We start from the raw sequence: 15,710 nt of genomic DNA, 5'->3' as shown, positions 1-15,710 counted from the left end.
CCCCACTGTCCCCAGCTGCTGTCAGCAGAGCAACAAGATACTGTGCCATGCTCTCCCTCGCCATCCCAGCTCCGTTTCCCAGGGAACACAGCATTTCTGGGGAGCAGGCAAGGGTAATTGCAATCTGTGTTCACCCATGAACAGAGCTGAAGGTGGCTCTGGCAAGGACCAAGGGAGCAAATGCGTGCAGACGTGCTCCCATGCAGCAGCAGTCCTGGACCTGTGTGTCCTCCTCTGCAGCCCAGGCATGCCCAAAGGAGAGCTGGGATTGCTTAGCATCCCACATGCGGATCTGAAATTCAGGGAAGCCTCACTCATGGCCCAAAATGTTTGCCTGGACCTTCTGAAGGAGGTGCCATCCCCAGCTGCTGGCCAGCACTTCCTGAGGAGGAGCTGCCGCCCTCCCGGCACAGCTGGAGCAAGGGAGGAAGGGGCGAGCGAGCCTGGCTGATGGTGCCTGGAGGGAGCACATGCACAGACGGATCTGCTGGCAGGTCTGGAGGCAGCCACAACGCTGGGAAGGAGCTGCAGAGCCCCAGTGCAGCTGGAGCCCGAGGAAGGTGCAGCTGCAGCCACGCTGCAGCTTGTTGGACAAGCCAGGTCTGCGTCTGCGCCGCCCTCCCCTCGCAGTGCCGCGCTTGTCCTTGACCGAGGGCTGCCTTTGCCTGGCACGGCAGGGACCTGCACGCTGGGGGACAGCAAAAACTGTCTCAGTGTGCGCCAAGGGACATGCCCCTGCCTCTATGGCCTGGAAACCTTTCCACTGTGCCCACCCCAACACGGCATCTGCTTCCCACTGGGGCTCTGGGTGGCTTGGAGGTGGTAAAGCCCAAGGGAAATTGAGGAAGTCCTGCCTGCTGCAACATCCAGCCAACACCAGACTTGCAGAGCTGATGGAGGGAGCAAGATGGTGCCTCCAGCCTTACTGCATCCTCCAGCCCTACTGGATGTTCCAGCCTCAGCCCTGGCCTTGCTGCTCCTCCACTGCCCTTCCCTGTAGATGCCCAGCAGGTGTGCTGGGCCTTGGAGCAACTGGTGGGACTGGGGCCAAGTGTAGACAGGAGTTTGTCCTGTCAGGGCCAGGGGGTTGTGATTCCCTTGTTACCATCAGTGCTGCTGATCCATAAATTCCTGGCAAGGGAGGAAATCTGATTTTTAGCCAGCACAGGAGGTCTCTGACCAACAGAGGCAGGAAATAGCTACGGTGAGCGAATAAATAAATGGTGCAACTGTAGCTCTGCCTTACATGGTCTTCATGGGGAGTTTTCCTTTGTTTTTCAGGTTGGCTATTTATACCGCAGAGTGTGAAAATGATGTCAGCAAAGCCTCTGCTCCTCACCACAAAGAAAAACCAGACTTGAGAATTTTTGCAGGGTTGAGAGACCTCCTTGAGCAGAAAGATTCAGAGGCTGTTCACAAGGCTGGTGGATCTGGCAGGAAACACCAGCTGCCATGCAGCTCCTGAGGAGTCCCCTCTACTTCCACACATCCAGCTCAGGGTGACAGCGGTCCCAAACCCATCTAGAATATGGCTCTGCCCCATAAAAGTCCATCTTGCCTAAAATGTACTCACAACCCCTTCCCAGAACCCCTTCACAGTCTCCCTTTTCTCACTGCCGCTCTTTTGCCCCTTTTTTTTCCTATCCCATTCTCCATTGCAGCCTTTAAGGGTTTTGGCTCCTGCCTGCTCATCCTGGCAATGTTGGTCCAAGTATGCCCCGGAGAAGAAGGAATGGGGAGTTTTTCTTGTGGAATTTTGCTGCTCCCCTGGGAAATCCCAGGAGGTATTTCAAAGAGGCAAACTCCAAGATGGGTCATCCCCACGCTCACAGGAGGTGGGAAAGAACAGACTCAGCCCAGAAGAGGAAAGTCCACCAAGCCCAAGCTGAGCTTGTTCAGCTGCGGATGGTGGCCAGCAATGGCCGCGCTTTGGGAAAGGAAAGAAGGAATAAAACTTTCCTTCCCACCGTGTCTGTCCCCTGCAGTTAGGAGTGGCTACAACAAGCCCACACGAGTCGGAGTGGTGGTGCCCATGGGCAGGGGCAGCCTGCAGGGTGGGAAGGGAAAAGCCAACACGAGTTCAAGGATTGCCGGTGTACTTGAGACAAGAAAAACTCTTTCTGGTGACACATGCATCAGGTGTTTCCAGACGATAACAAAACCTGCCTGAGGTCATCGATATTTAATTAGCAATGAGCTCGGTTAAACATTATCCCGGGGGCAGGAGGGAGGGGAAAAGGTGCTGAATTGGAGAGAAATTTAACTCTTTGCAGAGAAAGAGAAGGAGGAGGGAAGGTTGCCTGCAAGGAGAAAGGGTCTCCGTGGTTGGACCCCGTCAGATTTGGACACTAGGCTGGACCCAGGGGTGGGAAATCTTTGGGGTGCGTGTGTCTCTTGGGTCTCCGGGGGAAAGAGGGGCTTTTCCCCATGGAAATGAACAGCACTGCGTTTGAGAGCTCGGTGCTGGTGCCCCCCAGCAGCCCCGGGGGCCAGGCCCGGGGCAGCGCTGGCTCTGGCACGGCTGAGTCACTGCCCCGCTACCTGCGGGCTTCACACCTGCATCCCTGCCCGCCGCCGTCTCCACTGCTTCCTCTGGCACACATCCACGCTGCCACCGCACAGACCCAGCTCAGCACCCTGGGGCAAGGAGGAGCAGCAGGGAGGCACGGGGGACAGTACTGAGGGATGCCAAAGGCTCAAAGTGGAGCTGACATGCGTTTTGGCCCTCCAAGCTCAGCCTGAAACCCTGGCATGCTCCAGGAGATGCTGTCAATGTACCAAAATCCAGCTATGGACCACCCTGCTCTGTCCTTCCCCAGCCGCTCACACGTGCTGCTCCCTGCTACCTCCCCCCTCCAAAATCCCCTCTTGGCTGCCCCAAGCCTGACACCCATAATTTACCCCTAGATCACAGGGACCTGCTGAAAGATTGAGCATGAGCTGTGCTGTGAGGGAGGACATGAAAAGCAGCTGTGGCTCCTGCCCACAGCCAGGCTCCCCTGCCACGCCAGCAGCCCCTCAATGCCGGGACACCTGGGAAGGCTCCTGCTTGGAGAGGGGAATGGAAACCTCTTGGGAGATGGACAGGGCAGCACAGTGTGGCTGGGGGTATGGTCAGCCCCAGCTTCCATCAGCTGGCTGGAATCCCTGGGGCCTCCTCCTGCCTGGCAGGAAAACCCCTCTGGGAGAAGAGGCAGGTGAATCTGGGCTGGTATTTTCCAGTGGCTGGGTGCCAGGGGATGATTCCACTCTGCCTCAAGCAGAGCCTGGGGGACAGTCAGCCTTTGTCAGTGTTCAGTGTCACCTCCCTCAGGATGCTGCATGCTGTCTCTCCTGCATCTCTGGCTGCAGTGGTGGTGGTGGGGGTCTCCCATTGCTGAGCCCCTGGCAGGGATCCCCAGAACGAAATGGCCTTTGGTGGAAGGGTCTGGTGAGATCCCCAATACGGCTGCATGGTGAGGGCCTTGGGCTAGGATGAGGCCAGCAGCAAGAGGTTCCAGCAGCAAGGGTGTACATCCTGCCTCCACATAATCTGTGATGCAGAAATCTACCCAGCACAGGTGTACTGCCTTCCTGGAACCTCATCCTCTCCTTATCCCTGCTTGTCACCAGGGCCAGGCACCAAAGAGGAGGATGGATATGTGGGACAGATACAAGCTCCTGCCAGGCACCTTGCCTTTGGGTAAGGTGCCAACTCCTGCTTTCCTGCTTCAGTTGCTGTGACATCCATGGGCAAAGTCCACATGTGACCCTCAAGCACAGCTGAGGTCCTTCAGAAGTGGGAGAGGGAAGGAAGCTGAGGTGGGGAAGGTGCCACAGTCCTAGTCCTCTACCCCTTACCCACCAAGAAAATGGTGGGGGATGAGGTGGGAAAAATGAGCAAATCCCCAGTTTAGGGGCAGAATAAACAGCAGCAGCAGCCCTCCAGGTCTTCGAGTGAAGGAAGGGGCTGCAGCCCCAGGCAGGGCGGAGCAGGTCGGCAGATGCAAGAATTTCATCTGCAAGGAGCAAGGAAATGTCCCGGAGCTGTTTGATCTCATTGTATGAAGGGAAGCGGGAGTGGGCGTCCAGCCTTGCTGGAACCAAACAAAGATTATAAATACCTCTGCCATCAACAGCTCCTCGCCGACCTGGCCTGCCAGAGCCCCGGCTGCTGGCTGATTCCCAAGGGGAATAAGGAGCTTTGGTTTCCATCTACCCCTCTGAGACAGTGGCAGAGAGGAGCAGAGCACACAGCAGACAGCTCCAGCCACACAGGTGATGGGGAATTATCCTGTGGAATGATACATGTGGGGGTAGCTTCTCTCACCTGCCTGCAGGGCTGTGCCCAGCAGCACCAGCCCCTGTTGGCTTAATTCAGTCTCTACCACCACTGGTGTCAATAAAGAAGTTTAAAAATACTTCTTTTTAAAGCCCTGTGGTGTGGCATTTGGGTGTGAAGTGGTGCCTGAGCCTGGTGGACAATCTCAGAGAGGTATCCCTTAGATCTCCAAGCCAGATCTAGGTGTATGTCTTTCCCTGATTCAGTCCTTGGGTTTGAATTTGATGCCACGCTTGCTACCAAGAATGCTGCCTGACATTGGAGTGCTTTGGGGCTTGTAGGGAGCTGGGTGGCACCTGGGCATCCAGGGGACCCTGGCACAGGGCTGTCCCTACCAGGGAAGGAGGACAGCCCCACACAGTTTTGGGGAAGTTGGGAGCCTGTAGAAGATAAATTTAGTCTTCCCCCATGCGCCCATTGGTGGCCACAGGAACATGTGATTCCCCAGCACCGTGCTGAGGGAAGGAATTAAAAAACTTCCCAAAACTCACGTGGGCTCCCATAAGTCCCGTGCCCAGCCAGGGAGCAGTGCTGCACCAGGACTACTGACACCTCCATGGCAAGAAGGCCCTGGTGGCCATGGGAATGGGGAAACTTCAGCTTTGGCTTTGCTTTGGCACAGGGAGCTGCAGTCCCGCAGCAGGGCTGCCTGCCACCCCCTCGGCCCACGCTGGGAGTGCCTCTGTGGGGAACCACTCCCCACCACATCCATGGCCCCAGGTCCCACAGGCACTTCTAAGGGTTGGTGAGGAGCCAGCGAGTTGTCAGGTACAAAAGGAGTCCTCAGGCCAGGGGGGCTGCAAATCAAAGGCGCGCCGCCCTCGGAGGAGCGCGCCGGAGCTGCTGCGGCAGAAAAGCTGCGCGGGGCGTGAACCCGGCCATGGCTCCCCCGGGGCTCCCTCGTCAGCCCTTCTCCCCCACCGAGCATACTTGAAGCTCCCTGCTTGTCACTGGGATCAAAGGCAGGGGCCGGGCTGGGAAGGCAGGGTGTCAGCTGGGCCACTTGTGAAGCTGACTGCGGGAGCCAAGACCTCCAACTTGAACCCAATTTTTTTTCGCCCCCCCCCAGGCATCCTTACGCACTTCTAAGGTCTCCGCTCCAGCATCACAGCTGCACCTCGTTTCATCTTCGGCAAGGAAAAGAGGCGGCACCGCTGGCTGGGGCCAGATGCCGCTGGAAGAGCGGCCCCCAGCCCGGCACCGCGGGCAGCTGGGGAGCTCCGGGTGCCGGCGGTGAAACCCAGTCCTGCTTCCCAGCCGCAGCCCTCCCACCACCAGCTGGGACAGGGCACGTTCCCACGGCTTTTGGTGTTATTTCAGCAGGGCCAGGGCTGTCCCGGTCCTCCTGTGCTCTCGGGTTGGTCTGAGCATCACCAGGGTGTGGGATCTTTCCTGACTGGACTGGGATGTTGTTGGATGTTTTGGAGAAGGAGAGATGCAGTCAAGCAGCACCACCACAGCATTCGTGAGATGACTGCCAAAAAGAAAAACTCAAAGTAATTAAATATAAATGTAAGTCACCCTAAAAACGTTGGCTCTCAGGAGCCACTGGACCAGTGTGTGATCTGTAACAATTGCTGCCTCTGGCACCGGGGACTGTCCCCAAAACAGAGGACACATGCTTTGCAGGAGCAGGAAGGCTGGGAGATGAGAGTTGCAGAGTGCACCCAGGTTTTAGGAGTGGGAGGCTTTGCCAAAGCCAGCTTGGCATCCCATGGCTTCACTCCCCAGGCACACGGCTCGGCAGGGACCTCCCACAGCAGGTTCCCAGGAGCTGCCCAGCGAGGCAGCCGGGTGTGGTCCTGGGCCTCCCGGAGCCCGAAGGGGACTGGGAGGACTCACACAGCCCGGGTGTCCCGGCTAAGCAGGCCAGTCCCACCGGCAAGCCCTCGGCGACAAGTGTCTACAGAGGAAGGAGCGCCACCTCCTGACGCTGGATGTCCCTAGGATTCCAGGAAATCGCTTTTGTGGGTTTTTTCCCCCTCACCATCCGCTCTTTTATCAGTCAGCAACAATCGCTTCAAAAATAAACAAACCCAAGTCTGGCACTGGGTTCCAAGACAAAGTAAGTCCTCCTGCCAGACACACGCCGAGCATCTTCAACAATGACATTCCTCCAGGACTGCTTCCACCTACTTAGCTGCCAATTTGACTAAAAATTCCCTCTGCTATCATTTTCACTTGAAATCAGCAACATCCCCGAACTCCCACCACAAGATATGGTAAAATTAGGTGCTTTTAGAGATTTTCAAGGTAGTCCACAGTTTGCCATGGATGCTCACCTCCAGCACATCAATTTATCCTGATAATCCCAATTCCCTTGGATATATCTGACTGGTGAGATAGAAGCAGCAGCAGGCAGGGTTGGCTCAGAGCCATGCCCTCCCTAGTCAGCTAGTACATACCAGCTTTAAAAAGTGAAAATCCCACCTAAGGCTAACAGGTGGAGGAAAAAGCCTCACTCCTCAGAGCTGCCCATAAAACTGCAGGCTCAGGCTGGACAGAGGTTAGGAATTCTACTTTTCTGCATCAGAGGGATACTAATTTAAGGATCTTCTCCACCTACCTGCTAATTTGAGACTTGTGACAAAGGAAAAAAAAGTATTATTTCTCTCTTATTTCACTTGGCTGAAATCAGCCAGCAGGTTCATGTGTTAAATGAGGCTGACAGTGAGCCAGGCAGCTCATTCAGTCACCCAGTCTGGTTTCTAGGGAAACAAGGTAAATGTTTTTCCTCCTTCTTGCCACCTTTTAACTCTTAGAAGGCTCCCCTTCACCACCACATAAAAAATCTCTACATCCCACCTTTCTCCACTTCAGGTAAGAGCAAATAGGGCCAACCCAGGTCTGGCTCAGGGCAGTGCCACACTTTGGGGTGAAGGCCTGCAGTTACTGCCGCAATTGCTGCCACGTCTCCAATTATGGTCAGGGAAGGACACACCAAACCATCTCCCCAGGAGCCAGAGGGTATTTTAGGCCAGGCAGTAACACAACACCAGCAGCACCCACAGCTCTCCACCTCCTCAGAGGGTGGGATGCACATGATCCCCCTCCCTTACCAGGCAGGCCTGCCTCCTTCCACCTTTCAGCAGGGAAATTACATGCAATTCCAAAAAAATCCAGCTGTTGTGGGGCTGGGATTTTTCAGGACACACCTGCTGTCTTCTGCTGCTCTCAGGGGCAGCAACAAACTCTATGTGCAAAGTGTGCAAGCCACAGCCCCTGCCACAGACACTGGAAGGTTTCCATGGCAACAACCAGCACCCACAAGCTACCTAAAATTTCATGGTTTGAATGTCTGGGTTATTTCAAAACCCACTTGACTCAAGGCTCTCTTGTCCACCCAGCTGGGGCTTGAGAGGTGCACTAATACCTGAGCAACTGCAAACATATTTAGGGCCCCTGCTGCTTCACTATTTCACACAACCAGAGACATCCTGCTCTGACCCACATCTTTGCTCTGCAAAACCAGCAAGAGCAGCTTCATTTTTTTTAGAGAAATCCTACTACAAGGTGGATGCTCACGAGCTGAAACTATACATGCTTCTTTGGTTTGATCCACATGTAGAACCTGCAGAGTACCAAGCCCGACACAGCGATGTATGTAATAAGAGGCAAAATTAATTTCTTTAAAATATTTATTTTTTGGTCTGAGAGCACACAGGCCATGGGACCATTCCACCTATTAGGCTGCCTCCTCTTTTGCAATGCGATCCTTCTTGAGTGGTCCCTGAAAAAAACCCACAAAAAACAAGCTACGTAAACGGCAGTCTGCACAAAAGACGTAACACCCTAATCACAAAAGCTGTAAAGAAACCAAGGCAAAAGAAGCCCTCCATGCTGCAACCCACTGGAAACCCCACGTCCCACGCCCACAGCGGAGGTTTTGGGAAGAGCTGAAGGCGGCTCAGGCGCGGGGCTGACCCGAGCAGCAACGCTGGTGCCACCTGGTGGGGAAGCTCTGCTCTGACCCTGCCAGGGCCTGCAGAGCTGCCACTGCTTTCCCCAGCAAGGGACAAACTGGGAATGCCACCACTGTGAGCACCCTCCTCCCGGGCTGCTCTTAGAGGAAACTGAGACCCCAGGGCCCCGCAGTTATAACCAAGCTGGCAGGAGGAGGCCTCTCTCAAGTCAAGTGTCTGTTTCACAGGAACTTTGGCCACATGACAGCCCAAAGGCTTATCGGCTGCCATGAGCTCAAAGACACAGTGGTACACAATGAATGTGCCAGGAAATATACACAATGAATGTGCCCTTACCATGAAAGCCTTCTTCTCCTCAGCTGTCTGGAAGCGGCCATGACCGAATTTGGAGGTTGTGTCAATGAACTTCAAGTCAATCTTCTCCAGGGCCCGGCGCTTGGTCTGCACAAGCAGGGACTAAAAAGAGAGATGCCAGGTGAGTATGCAGCACCCTTTCAGCCTGCAGTACACTAGCTACTTGTCCCCTCCATGGCTAATACCTCCTCAGTTCCTCTGACCTCAGACTTCAGCTGCTACCATGTGCAAGGAACATCTGACCATAAGCCATTTACCCTGCACCTCTGGCTGGACTGGCCAGCTCCCTGCAGCACAAGCCCCACTCTACCAGTGTCCTTCTGGTCACAAGACTCTGCAAACCTAAACCATGTCCACCACTACACCTGCAGAAATGACCTCAGGCCACTCCCAAGGCCATTACTACGAGGTGGGTTTGTGTGGAAGGCTTCTGTTTCTAGCAAGCCACATGATTCCCCAGAACAGCAATACACCATCTGTACAGGAGCATCACAGCTCCCTTGAACTGCTGCAGCCCACCACTCACCTTGCGCAGGGTCAGGACCCTCTTCTTGGTCCCCACAACACAGCCCTTCACCATGATGAAGTCATTGGTCACCTCACCGTAGTGGACAAAGCCTCCCTGAGCAAGGAGAGAACAGTCAGGGCTCTGTACCAAGCAGGACCAGTGATCACATCTGCATGCTGATGACACCATTTCTGGGCCTTGGTCATTCCCACAACCACTCAAATCCTGTTTCCAGTATTGCCCTTCATTGGTAAAGTTTCTTATACAGCCATTTACTTGTTGCTGTAGGGCTTTTATTAAGAACAGCAGAAGAGACTGACAAAACAGCAGAAGCTCTTCTTGTTAAGTTATTCCTTGTACAACTACCATTCAGGGGTTTTTTCTGCAAGGTTTGCAACACCTCTGTCCTATTTCTGTCCTACTGCCACATAACAAATTCAATTTCCATGTTATACAAGTCAATACTGAGGCTGACTAAACACCACCATCTCCAACAGCAGCTGATTTATTAAAGAGTCCTTCATTTAATCATTTTGTATCTTACACCAGGGCCTATCTGCCTCTTAGCAGTGCGGCTCACAAGCAGACTCTTGGCACACAGCTGCAGCAACTCACCAGGGGGTTAATGCTCTTGTCAGACAAGTCATAATCAGTTGATGCATTGTTTTTGATCAGCTTTCCATCCTTGATTTGGTAACCTTGGCCGATCTTGTAAATCTAAAAACATAAAGTCTACTTAGCAAAAGGTAGGAGAAAGAGCCTGTTATCAGATAAAATGTAAGGAATTCTACAAAGCCTCAGAGGAAACAGTCTGCTGCACTTGGGAAACACGTGGCCATCCAAGAATTTTAGTTATCCAACACAACTAACCATGGCCACTATCCCCAAGACAACATTCTAACACAGCAAAACACCCCAGCAAAACTCCCCACTCTGTTCACTGTCACAGAGCGAGTGACACGAGGCAGCTCTCCCTCCCTCCCAGCAGCTGAGAGACACCAACCTTCTTGTTGATCTCGGTGCGGTGGTGGTAGCCCTTCTGGCCCGCACGGGCCACCGAGAAGGCCACGCGGGCGGGGTGCCAGGCGCCGATGCAGGCCACCTTGCGCAGGCCACGGTGAGTCTTGCGCGGCAGCTTCTTGGTGTGCCAGCGGCTGGTGACACCTGCAAGCGACCAAAGCAGTCTCCTGTCAAGCTGAGATGTCACTTAGGTCTTCAACCACAGCTTAAGCCACCTTTTCAAGTTGCAGGCCCCAGGCAACACAAGGGAAGTATCCCAGGAACAACATTTCCTGGTGAAGCTCCCTCCCTGGCTGTCCCTGGGCTGTTCTCAGAAGGAAGGCAGCATGGAATGACTCCTCACGGATGTCAGGCGCTGTGCCCAGCGCTCATTCCATGGTCTCATCATTGAACTGTGCCAGCAGTACGGATTTACCTACCCAGCTCTTGACGCATGCACTTGTGAAAACTCAAGGCCAGGATTTCATTAAAAACTGCATCCTATCACAAAGGGAAGGACTTCCATGTGTTTACCTTTATATCCTTTGCCCTTGGTGACTCCAATGACATCTATCATCTCATCCTGGCCAAAGACCGTGGACACAGGCACCTGCTGTTCCAGCTTCTCCCGGGCCCAATCCACCTTCTCAGCAACAGTGCCACCATTCACCTGGATCTCCATCAGGTGAGACTTCTTCTGTCTCAGGGGGAGCAAACGCATCTAGAACACAGAAAGCATGACATTCAGCTCCTGCTCTTGTGAAATGGACCCTGTATTAATAAGCCCAGCATTGCCCTGGCCTAATCTATTTCTCTAGTATTCTATTCCAAAATACTGAACTTAAAGAAGCAGCCATCAGCAAAATTCCACTGAGGAGTTAACAGGAAACAAGGGGCAATAGTTTTAAACTGAAACAGAGTGGATTTAAATGGGACCTAAGTAGGATTATTTTTATTATGAGGGTTGTGAGTCACTGGCACAGGTTGCCCAGAAAAGCTCTGGATGCCTCCCCAACCCCTACAACTGCTCAGTCAGGCTTGACAGGGGCCTGAGCAACCTGGTGTAGTGGAAGGTGCCCCTGCCCACAACACGGGGGTAGGAACTGGATGATCCCTGAGGTGCCCTCCAATTTAAACTGTTCTGATTGCCTGATAAAGCCTGCCACACTTAAGGCCACTTTGGGCTAGATTACCCTTACAGTTGCTTCTACTGTATTTAGTAGAGGGAACTGGTGAGAGAAGCAATAGAGGTTTCAACGCTACCTCTACTGTCTGCTATAGGAAATTAATTCCAATAAAATTAGACATCTTACTGCACTGAGAGCCAAGTCCAAAGATTTAATCCATCTCCCAAGAAAGTTAGAGCACTGACAGCTAGGGAGACACCACATCACTCAGCAGAGCAAGAGAAGCTTCTAAAAACTGAGTGCTCACAATCGCAACAGAATGCAGCTGAAATGATGATGAGCACACAAACCCCTGAGTTCAATGTTCAGTGTGGTTTTATTTGTAGCTGAAACTAAGAGTCTAGGTCTACACAGTATCAGCAATGGACTGAGCCCAGAATGTTCCAACTACAGCTCACTCTCTTTTGGACACTCATTCAAAACCAGCCAGTGGTTGCCAAGGCTCCTCAAACCTCCTGTAAGCACAACTCTGTAGAGAATGCATGTGTAATGTGCTGAATAGACAGCATCAAGCTGCAGGGGAGGGCAGAAATCTTCCTACAGAGATGGATCAAGTTTCAAGCCTGGTCCCTCAGCCATTTCCAGCATAGCTGAGCCTACAGGCACTTACCTGAGTGTGAGCCATGACTCTAATAACCTGGCAGTACTTCTTCATGCTATTGAAATCCTTCTCCAACTGCTTTTTGCCCTCCTCATCTTGCCACTTCTTGCAGTATTTGGTGAAGGCCTTCTTCTTGGACTTGTGCCTTCAGGAGCAGAGCAGAGACAAGGTTTGGCTAAGCCCTTCATCAATCCCCAGGGAAGTGGGGTGAGCGGAAGGAGTTGCCACCTCAGTTGGCTTTGGCTCATTGCCAGCTTCTAATGACTCTTTTCCACTGGCAAGCGGAGCCTGGAGCTCATCAGACAGTGGCAAAATTGCCAAAGCTGAGCGGAGCTGCCATGAATTCCAAAGCACATTAACATTCACGCTACAGAAAACAAAAGACTGTGAGATGTCAAACAATAACAGAAAAAACCCAGATCTTTAAAGCAATTGTGATCTGCTTTAAAACACCCTAATTTCCCTCCCTTGTGCCTGACAACAAGGTTGCTCCTAAAACACCCTTGAGAACTTTACTGCTCCACTCTGACGTCTTTTCAGCCTGCCAAGTTCATAAACAGGCTGGAAGCTCCAGACACGCTGGAGCCACACTTGGGCAAAGGCACGCTTTCAATCACAACAACAGCGCCTGGAATGGCAATCACAAGTGACACTTGTCTTCCCCTTTCCTGAGAAAGCAGGGCTACAGTCAGCACTCGACACTCAACAACAAGCGCCAGAGGCGATTTCCTTATGTCCGCCCGTCGAAGTATCATCACGTGTAGCCTGTTGGGAGCTCTGGGGCAAGCCCAAAGCCACCACACCCACACCAGCACCGCCTCAAGTTAGGCTGCCACCCCCACGGAGCCACTCCTACAGCCTACCCCATTATTAGGGCAGCCTGTCAAAGCTAAGCACTAACTGCTAAAAAGCAGCGCTAGGATCACTGCACCCAGTGTGAAGCACGACCCGAGGCCTGAGCCCAGGCAAGCCCTGCTGCCTCACCAGTTCTTGTAGAAGCGGCGCTTGCACTCGTCGCTGATGTGCTCAGCAAAGATGGTCTTGAAGCTACGGAGACCACGAGGAGTCTGCACGTAGCCCACGATGCCCACGATGACCATGGGAGGGGTCTCTATAATGGTGACGGCCTCCACCACCTCCTTCTTGTTCACCTCTGGGTGGGAACAGAAACAGATTAATTCCAGCAGCAACTCCTTTAACACCACCTGGTTTTGCTCACTCCCAAATCCTCCGTGTGAAAGGTTAAATGACTCAAGCTCTTTTCACAGAGATGATGCAGGGTTAAGTGACAAAACTCTGATGTCATGACTTAATGCCTTGCAAAACTTTGAGGCTGGCTCGGGAGAAAGGTCAGCCAAGCTAGATAGGCAAAATGGATGGCAGCAAGAGATACACGAGGACTGGACAATCTCCAAAATACCCCAAGGGCAGCTGAATGATGTCCCTCCATCCAGAGGAGCCATCCCAAGGAGCCTGTTACTGTGCAGCCAAACCAAACCAGTGCTCACAGCAGAAATACACCACCCACTTGGGCTTGGGACAGGGTGAAGTCCAGCCAGGACTAAAACCCCGAGCTGCTCTGAAGGGGCCCCCCATCACCATTCCTGACCAAGGCCACCCCTGCTCCAGGAGGAACACCAATACGTACTGGATCCAGGCCTGTCCACCTCGCGCACGATGTGGGTCATGCCAGCCTTGTAGCCCAGGAAGGCGGTGAGGTGCACGGGCTTGCTGGGGTCATCTTTGGGGAAGCTCTTGACCTTGCCCCTGTGCCTGCTGCTGCGCTTGCGGGGCAGGAAGCCCAGGGAGCCGTGCCGCGGGGCCGAGAACTTGCGGTGGGACTGCCGAGACAAAGACAACGCTCAGCACTTCCCACAGGCACGCCCGTGCCCCCTCGGGGCCCAGGCCAGAAAACACCAATGCTACACGTATCCAGGACATTCTGCATTCCAGAAACTCCCCCTGCCACCTGTCGGGCTCCTGGATCCCATTACGTGACAGGAATGCAATCCCCACGCAATTTAACTATGTACTTCCCAGATGTCTTCAATGCCCTTCCAAGCTTATGCCAAGGTGTCACCAAGCCCCACTCCGGCCAGGGAACTACAGAAGCTGTAATCTGTGCCACCGCAAGTTCAGTCCACACCACAACTCCAGAAAATGCAGCACAGACAGCCCCACATTTCTTACTGAGCCGGTAGCAAAATAAGCACTACAGAAACAATTCCCGTCTGGAAAACTGCAGTAAGGCAGCATCTCAATCAACACCCGCCTTCGAGTCAGCCGCTCTGGGTGGAACCGCTGCATTTTTTCCCAAGATTTTCTCCCTGAGTACCACCCCAGCAGCCTCCCTCTGCTACCTGAGATCCATTAAAGACTGTGTTCCACCCGGAGAACTCTCAGCCCAAGGAAACATTTACCCATCCAAGCTCACAATTAAAGAAAAATACCGTGGAACTGTACACGGAACTACAAATAAACACGTCTGTACCTCAGCAAAAAAATACTCGAGTTACCCTAAGAAGGCCATAACCACAGGAGCTGTCTGGAGAGAAGCCGCCCCCTTGCTAAAAAAGAGCCCCAAACGCCCCCCAGCTGCCCGCGCCACCCAGCCCCGCGCCCCGCACGGCACCGCCCGGCGCAACGCCTCGCCCGCGCCCCGCGATGAGCCCCGCGCGGCGCCCCGCAGGTGCCGGGGGCGGCGGGCGCGGGCCGGCGCGCCGGGCGGGGCCGGGATGGCGGCGATGCCCGCGGATGCGCGGCCAGGCCCGGGCCCGCCGCACCCACCATCTTGTCCACGCGCCGCGCCGGAAGGGCCGCCAGCCCCGCGCGCCGCCTTTATAAGCGCCCCGGCCCTCGGTCTCGCGAGAGGGCGCGCGGCGCTACGGGCGGCGAGCGCGGCCAAAAAGATGCGCGTGCACGGATGCGCGGAAAAACAAGGCCGCGCAAACCATCTGGCGGGGAGTGAGGGGAACTTCGGGCACAACAGATAATGTTTATTTCACCTCATTCCATCCAACGGCCTTGCATTTCATGTCATGAAAACTTGACACGTTTCATTTCATTTCATCGTTTCATTTTATTTCATTCGGTGAAATTTTATTTCATTATGTTAATTTCATTGAATGAAATTTTAAAATGCCACTCAGCTTTGTGATATTTTGAAATTTAATTCCATGAATTTTCGTTTAATTTCCTTTCTCGAAGTGGAGTTTCAAAATTTAATTTATTTTAATTTATTTATTTTAATTTCATGACATTTCATCTGTATTATTACAATGGACACGGGCTTTAATGCGCTATTGCTTGTGGTGTGGAATGGCATGCAAAGCCAAGGCAATGGCATCAGTGGAAGCCAGAGCAGGGTGGTTTGGAGCCTCCTGCACCCTCAGGATCTCCTGGGGCTGACAAATAAGGATGTGTTTGACACAGCACCGCGGGGAATTCCTGCACCCAGAACGAACTGGAGAGCTAAGGATGCAGCTGTGCTGGCACTGCAGCCCATCTTCCTGAAACAGGGATGTGCCACCCCTGGTGAGACCCAGGGTCAGGCTGGACAGGGCTCTGAGCAGGCTGATCTAGCTGAAGATGTCCCTGCTCATTGCAGGGAGCTTTGGACTAGATCACCTTCAATTCCCTTCCAGCTCTAAACCATTCCAGGATTCTGTGGCTGGATGTCATGGAGGAATGTCCATCTTCTACCACCAACCCACCCCTCACAAGGAGCCCCACAAAACATGAGGAAGGGCTGCTCACTTTTTGGACTGGGAGCCCATGGCTGGGCTGTAAATGCTGCTCCATCTCCCTTGTACATTCA

At 53.5% G+C, this 15,710-nt stretch overlaps 1 protein-coding gene and 1 non-coding gene across 2 annotated transcripts; both read right to left on the bottom strand.

The window, feature by feature from the left end:
• Positions 1-7,941: 7,941 nt before the first annotated feature.
• Positions 7,942-14,789, bottom strand: RPL3 (ribosomal protein L3). The gene is made up of 10 exons (XM_064420199.1): positions 14,681-14,789; positions 13,542-13,734; positions 12,878-13,046; positions 11,903-12,038; positions 10,640-10,826; positions 10,110-10,270; positions 9,722-9,823; positions 9,125-9,220; positions 8,581-8,700; positions 7,942-8,051 (listed from the first exon to the last, which is right to left on the bottom strand). Exons 1-10 carry the CDS (start codon positions 14,681-14,683, stop codon positions 8,007-8,009), a joined length of 1,212 nt encoding a protein of 403 aa, XP_064276269.1. The 5' UTR covers positions 14,684-14,789; the 3' UTR covers positions 7,942-8,006.
• Positions 10,430-10,522, bottom strand: LOC135301955 (small nucleolar RNA U83B). Its single transcript, XR_010363689.1, has one exon. It is a non-coding gene; the product is annotated as a small nucleolar RNA U83B (small nucleolar RNA).
• Positions 14,790-15,710: the final 921 nt, after the last annotated feature.

Source organism: Passer domesticus, chromosome 5 (genome assembly GCF_036417665.1).
Source record: "Passer domesticus isolate bPasDom1 chromosome 5, bPasDom1.hap1, whole genome shotgun sequence".
In the NCBI taxonomy this organism is placed as follows: Eukaryota; Metazoa; Chordata; class Aves; order Passeriformes; family Passeridae; genus Passer; species Passer domesticus.
This window is presented reverse-complemented; position numbering and strand designations above follow the sequence as displayed.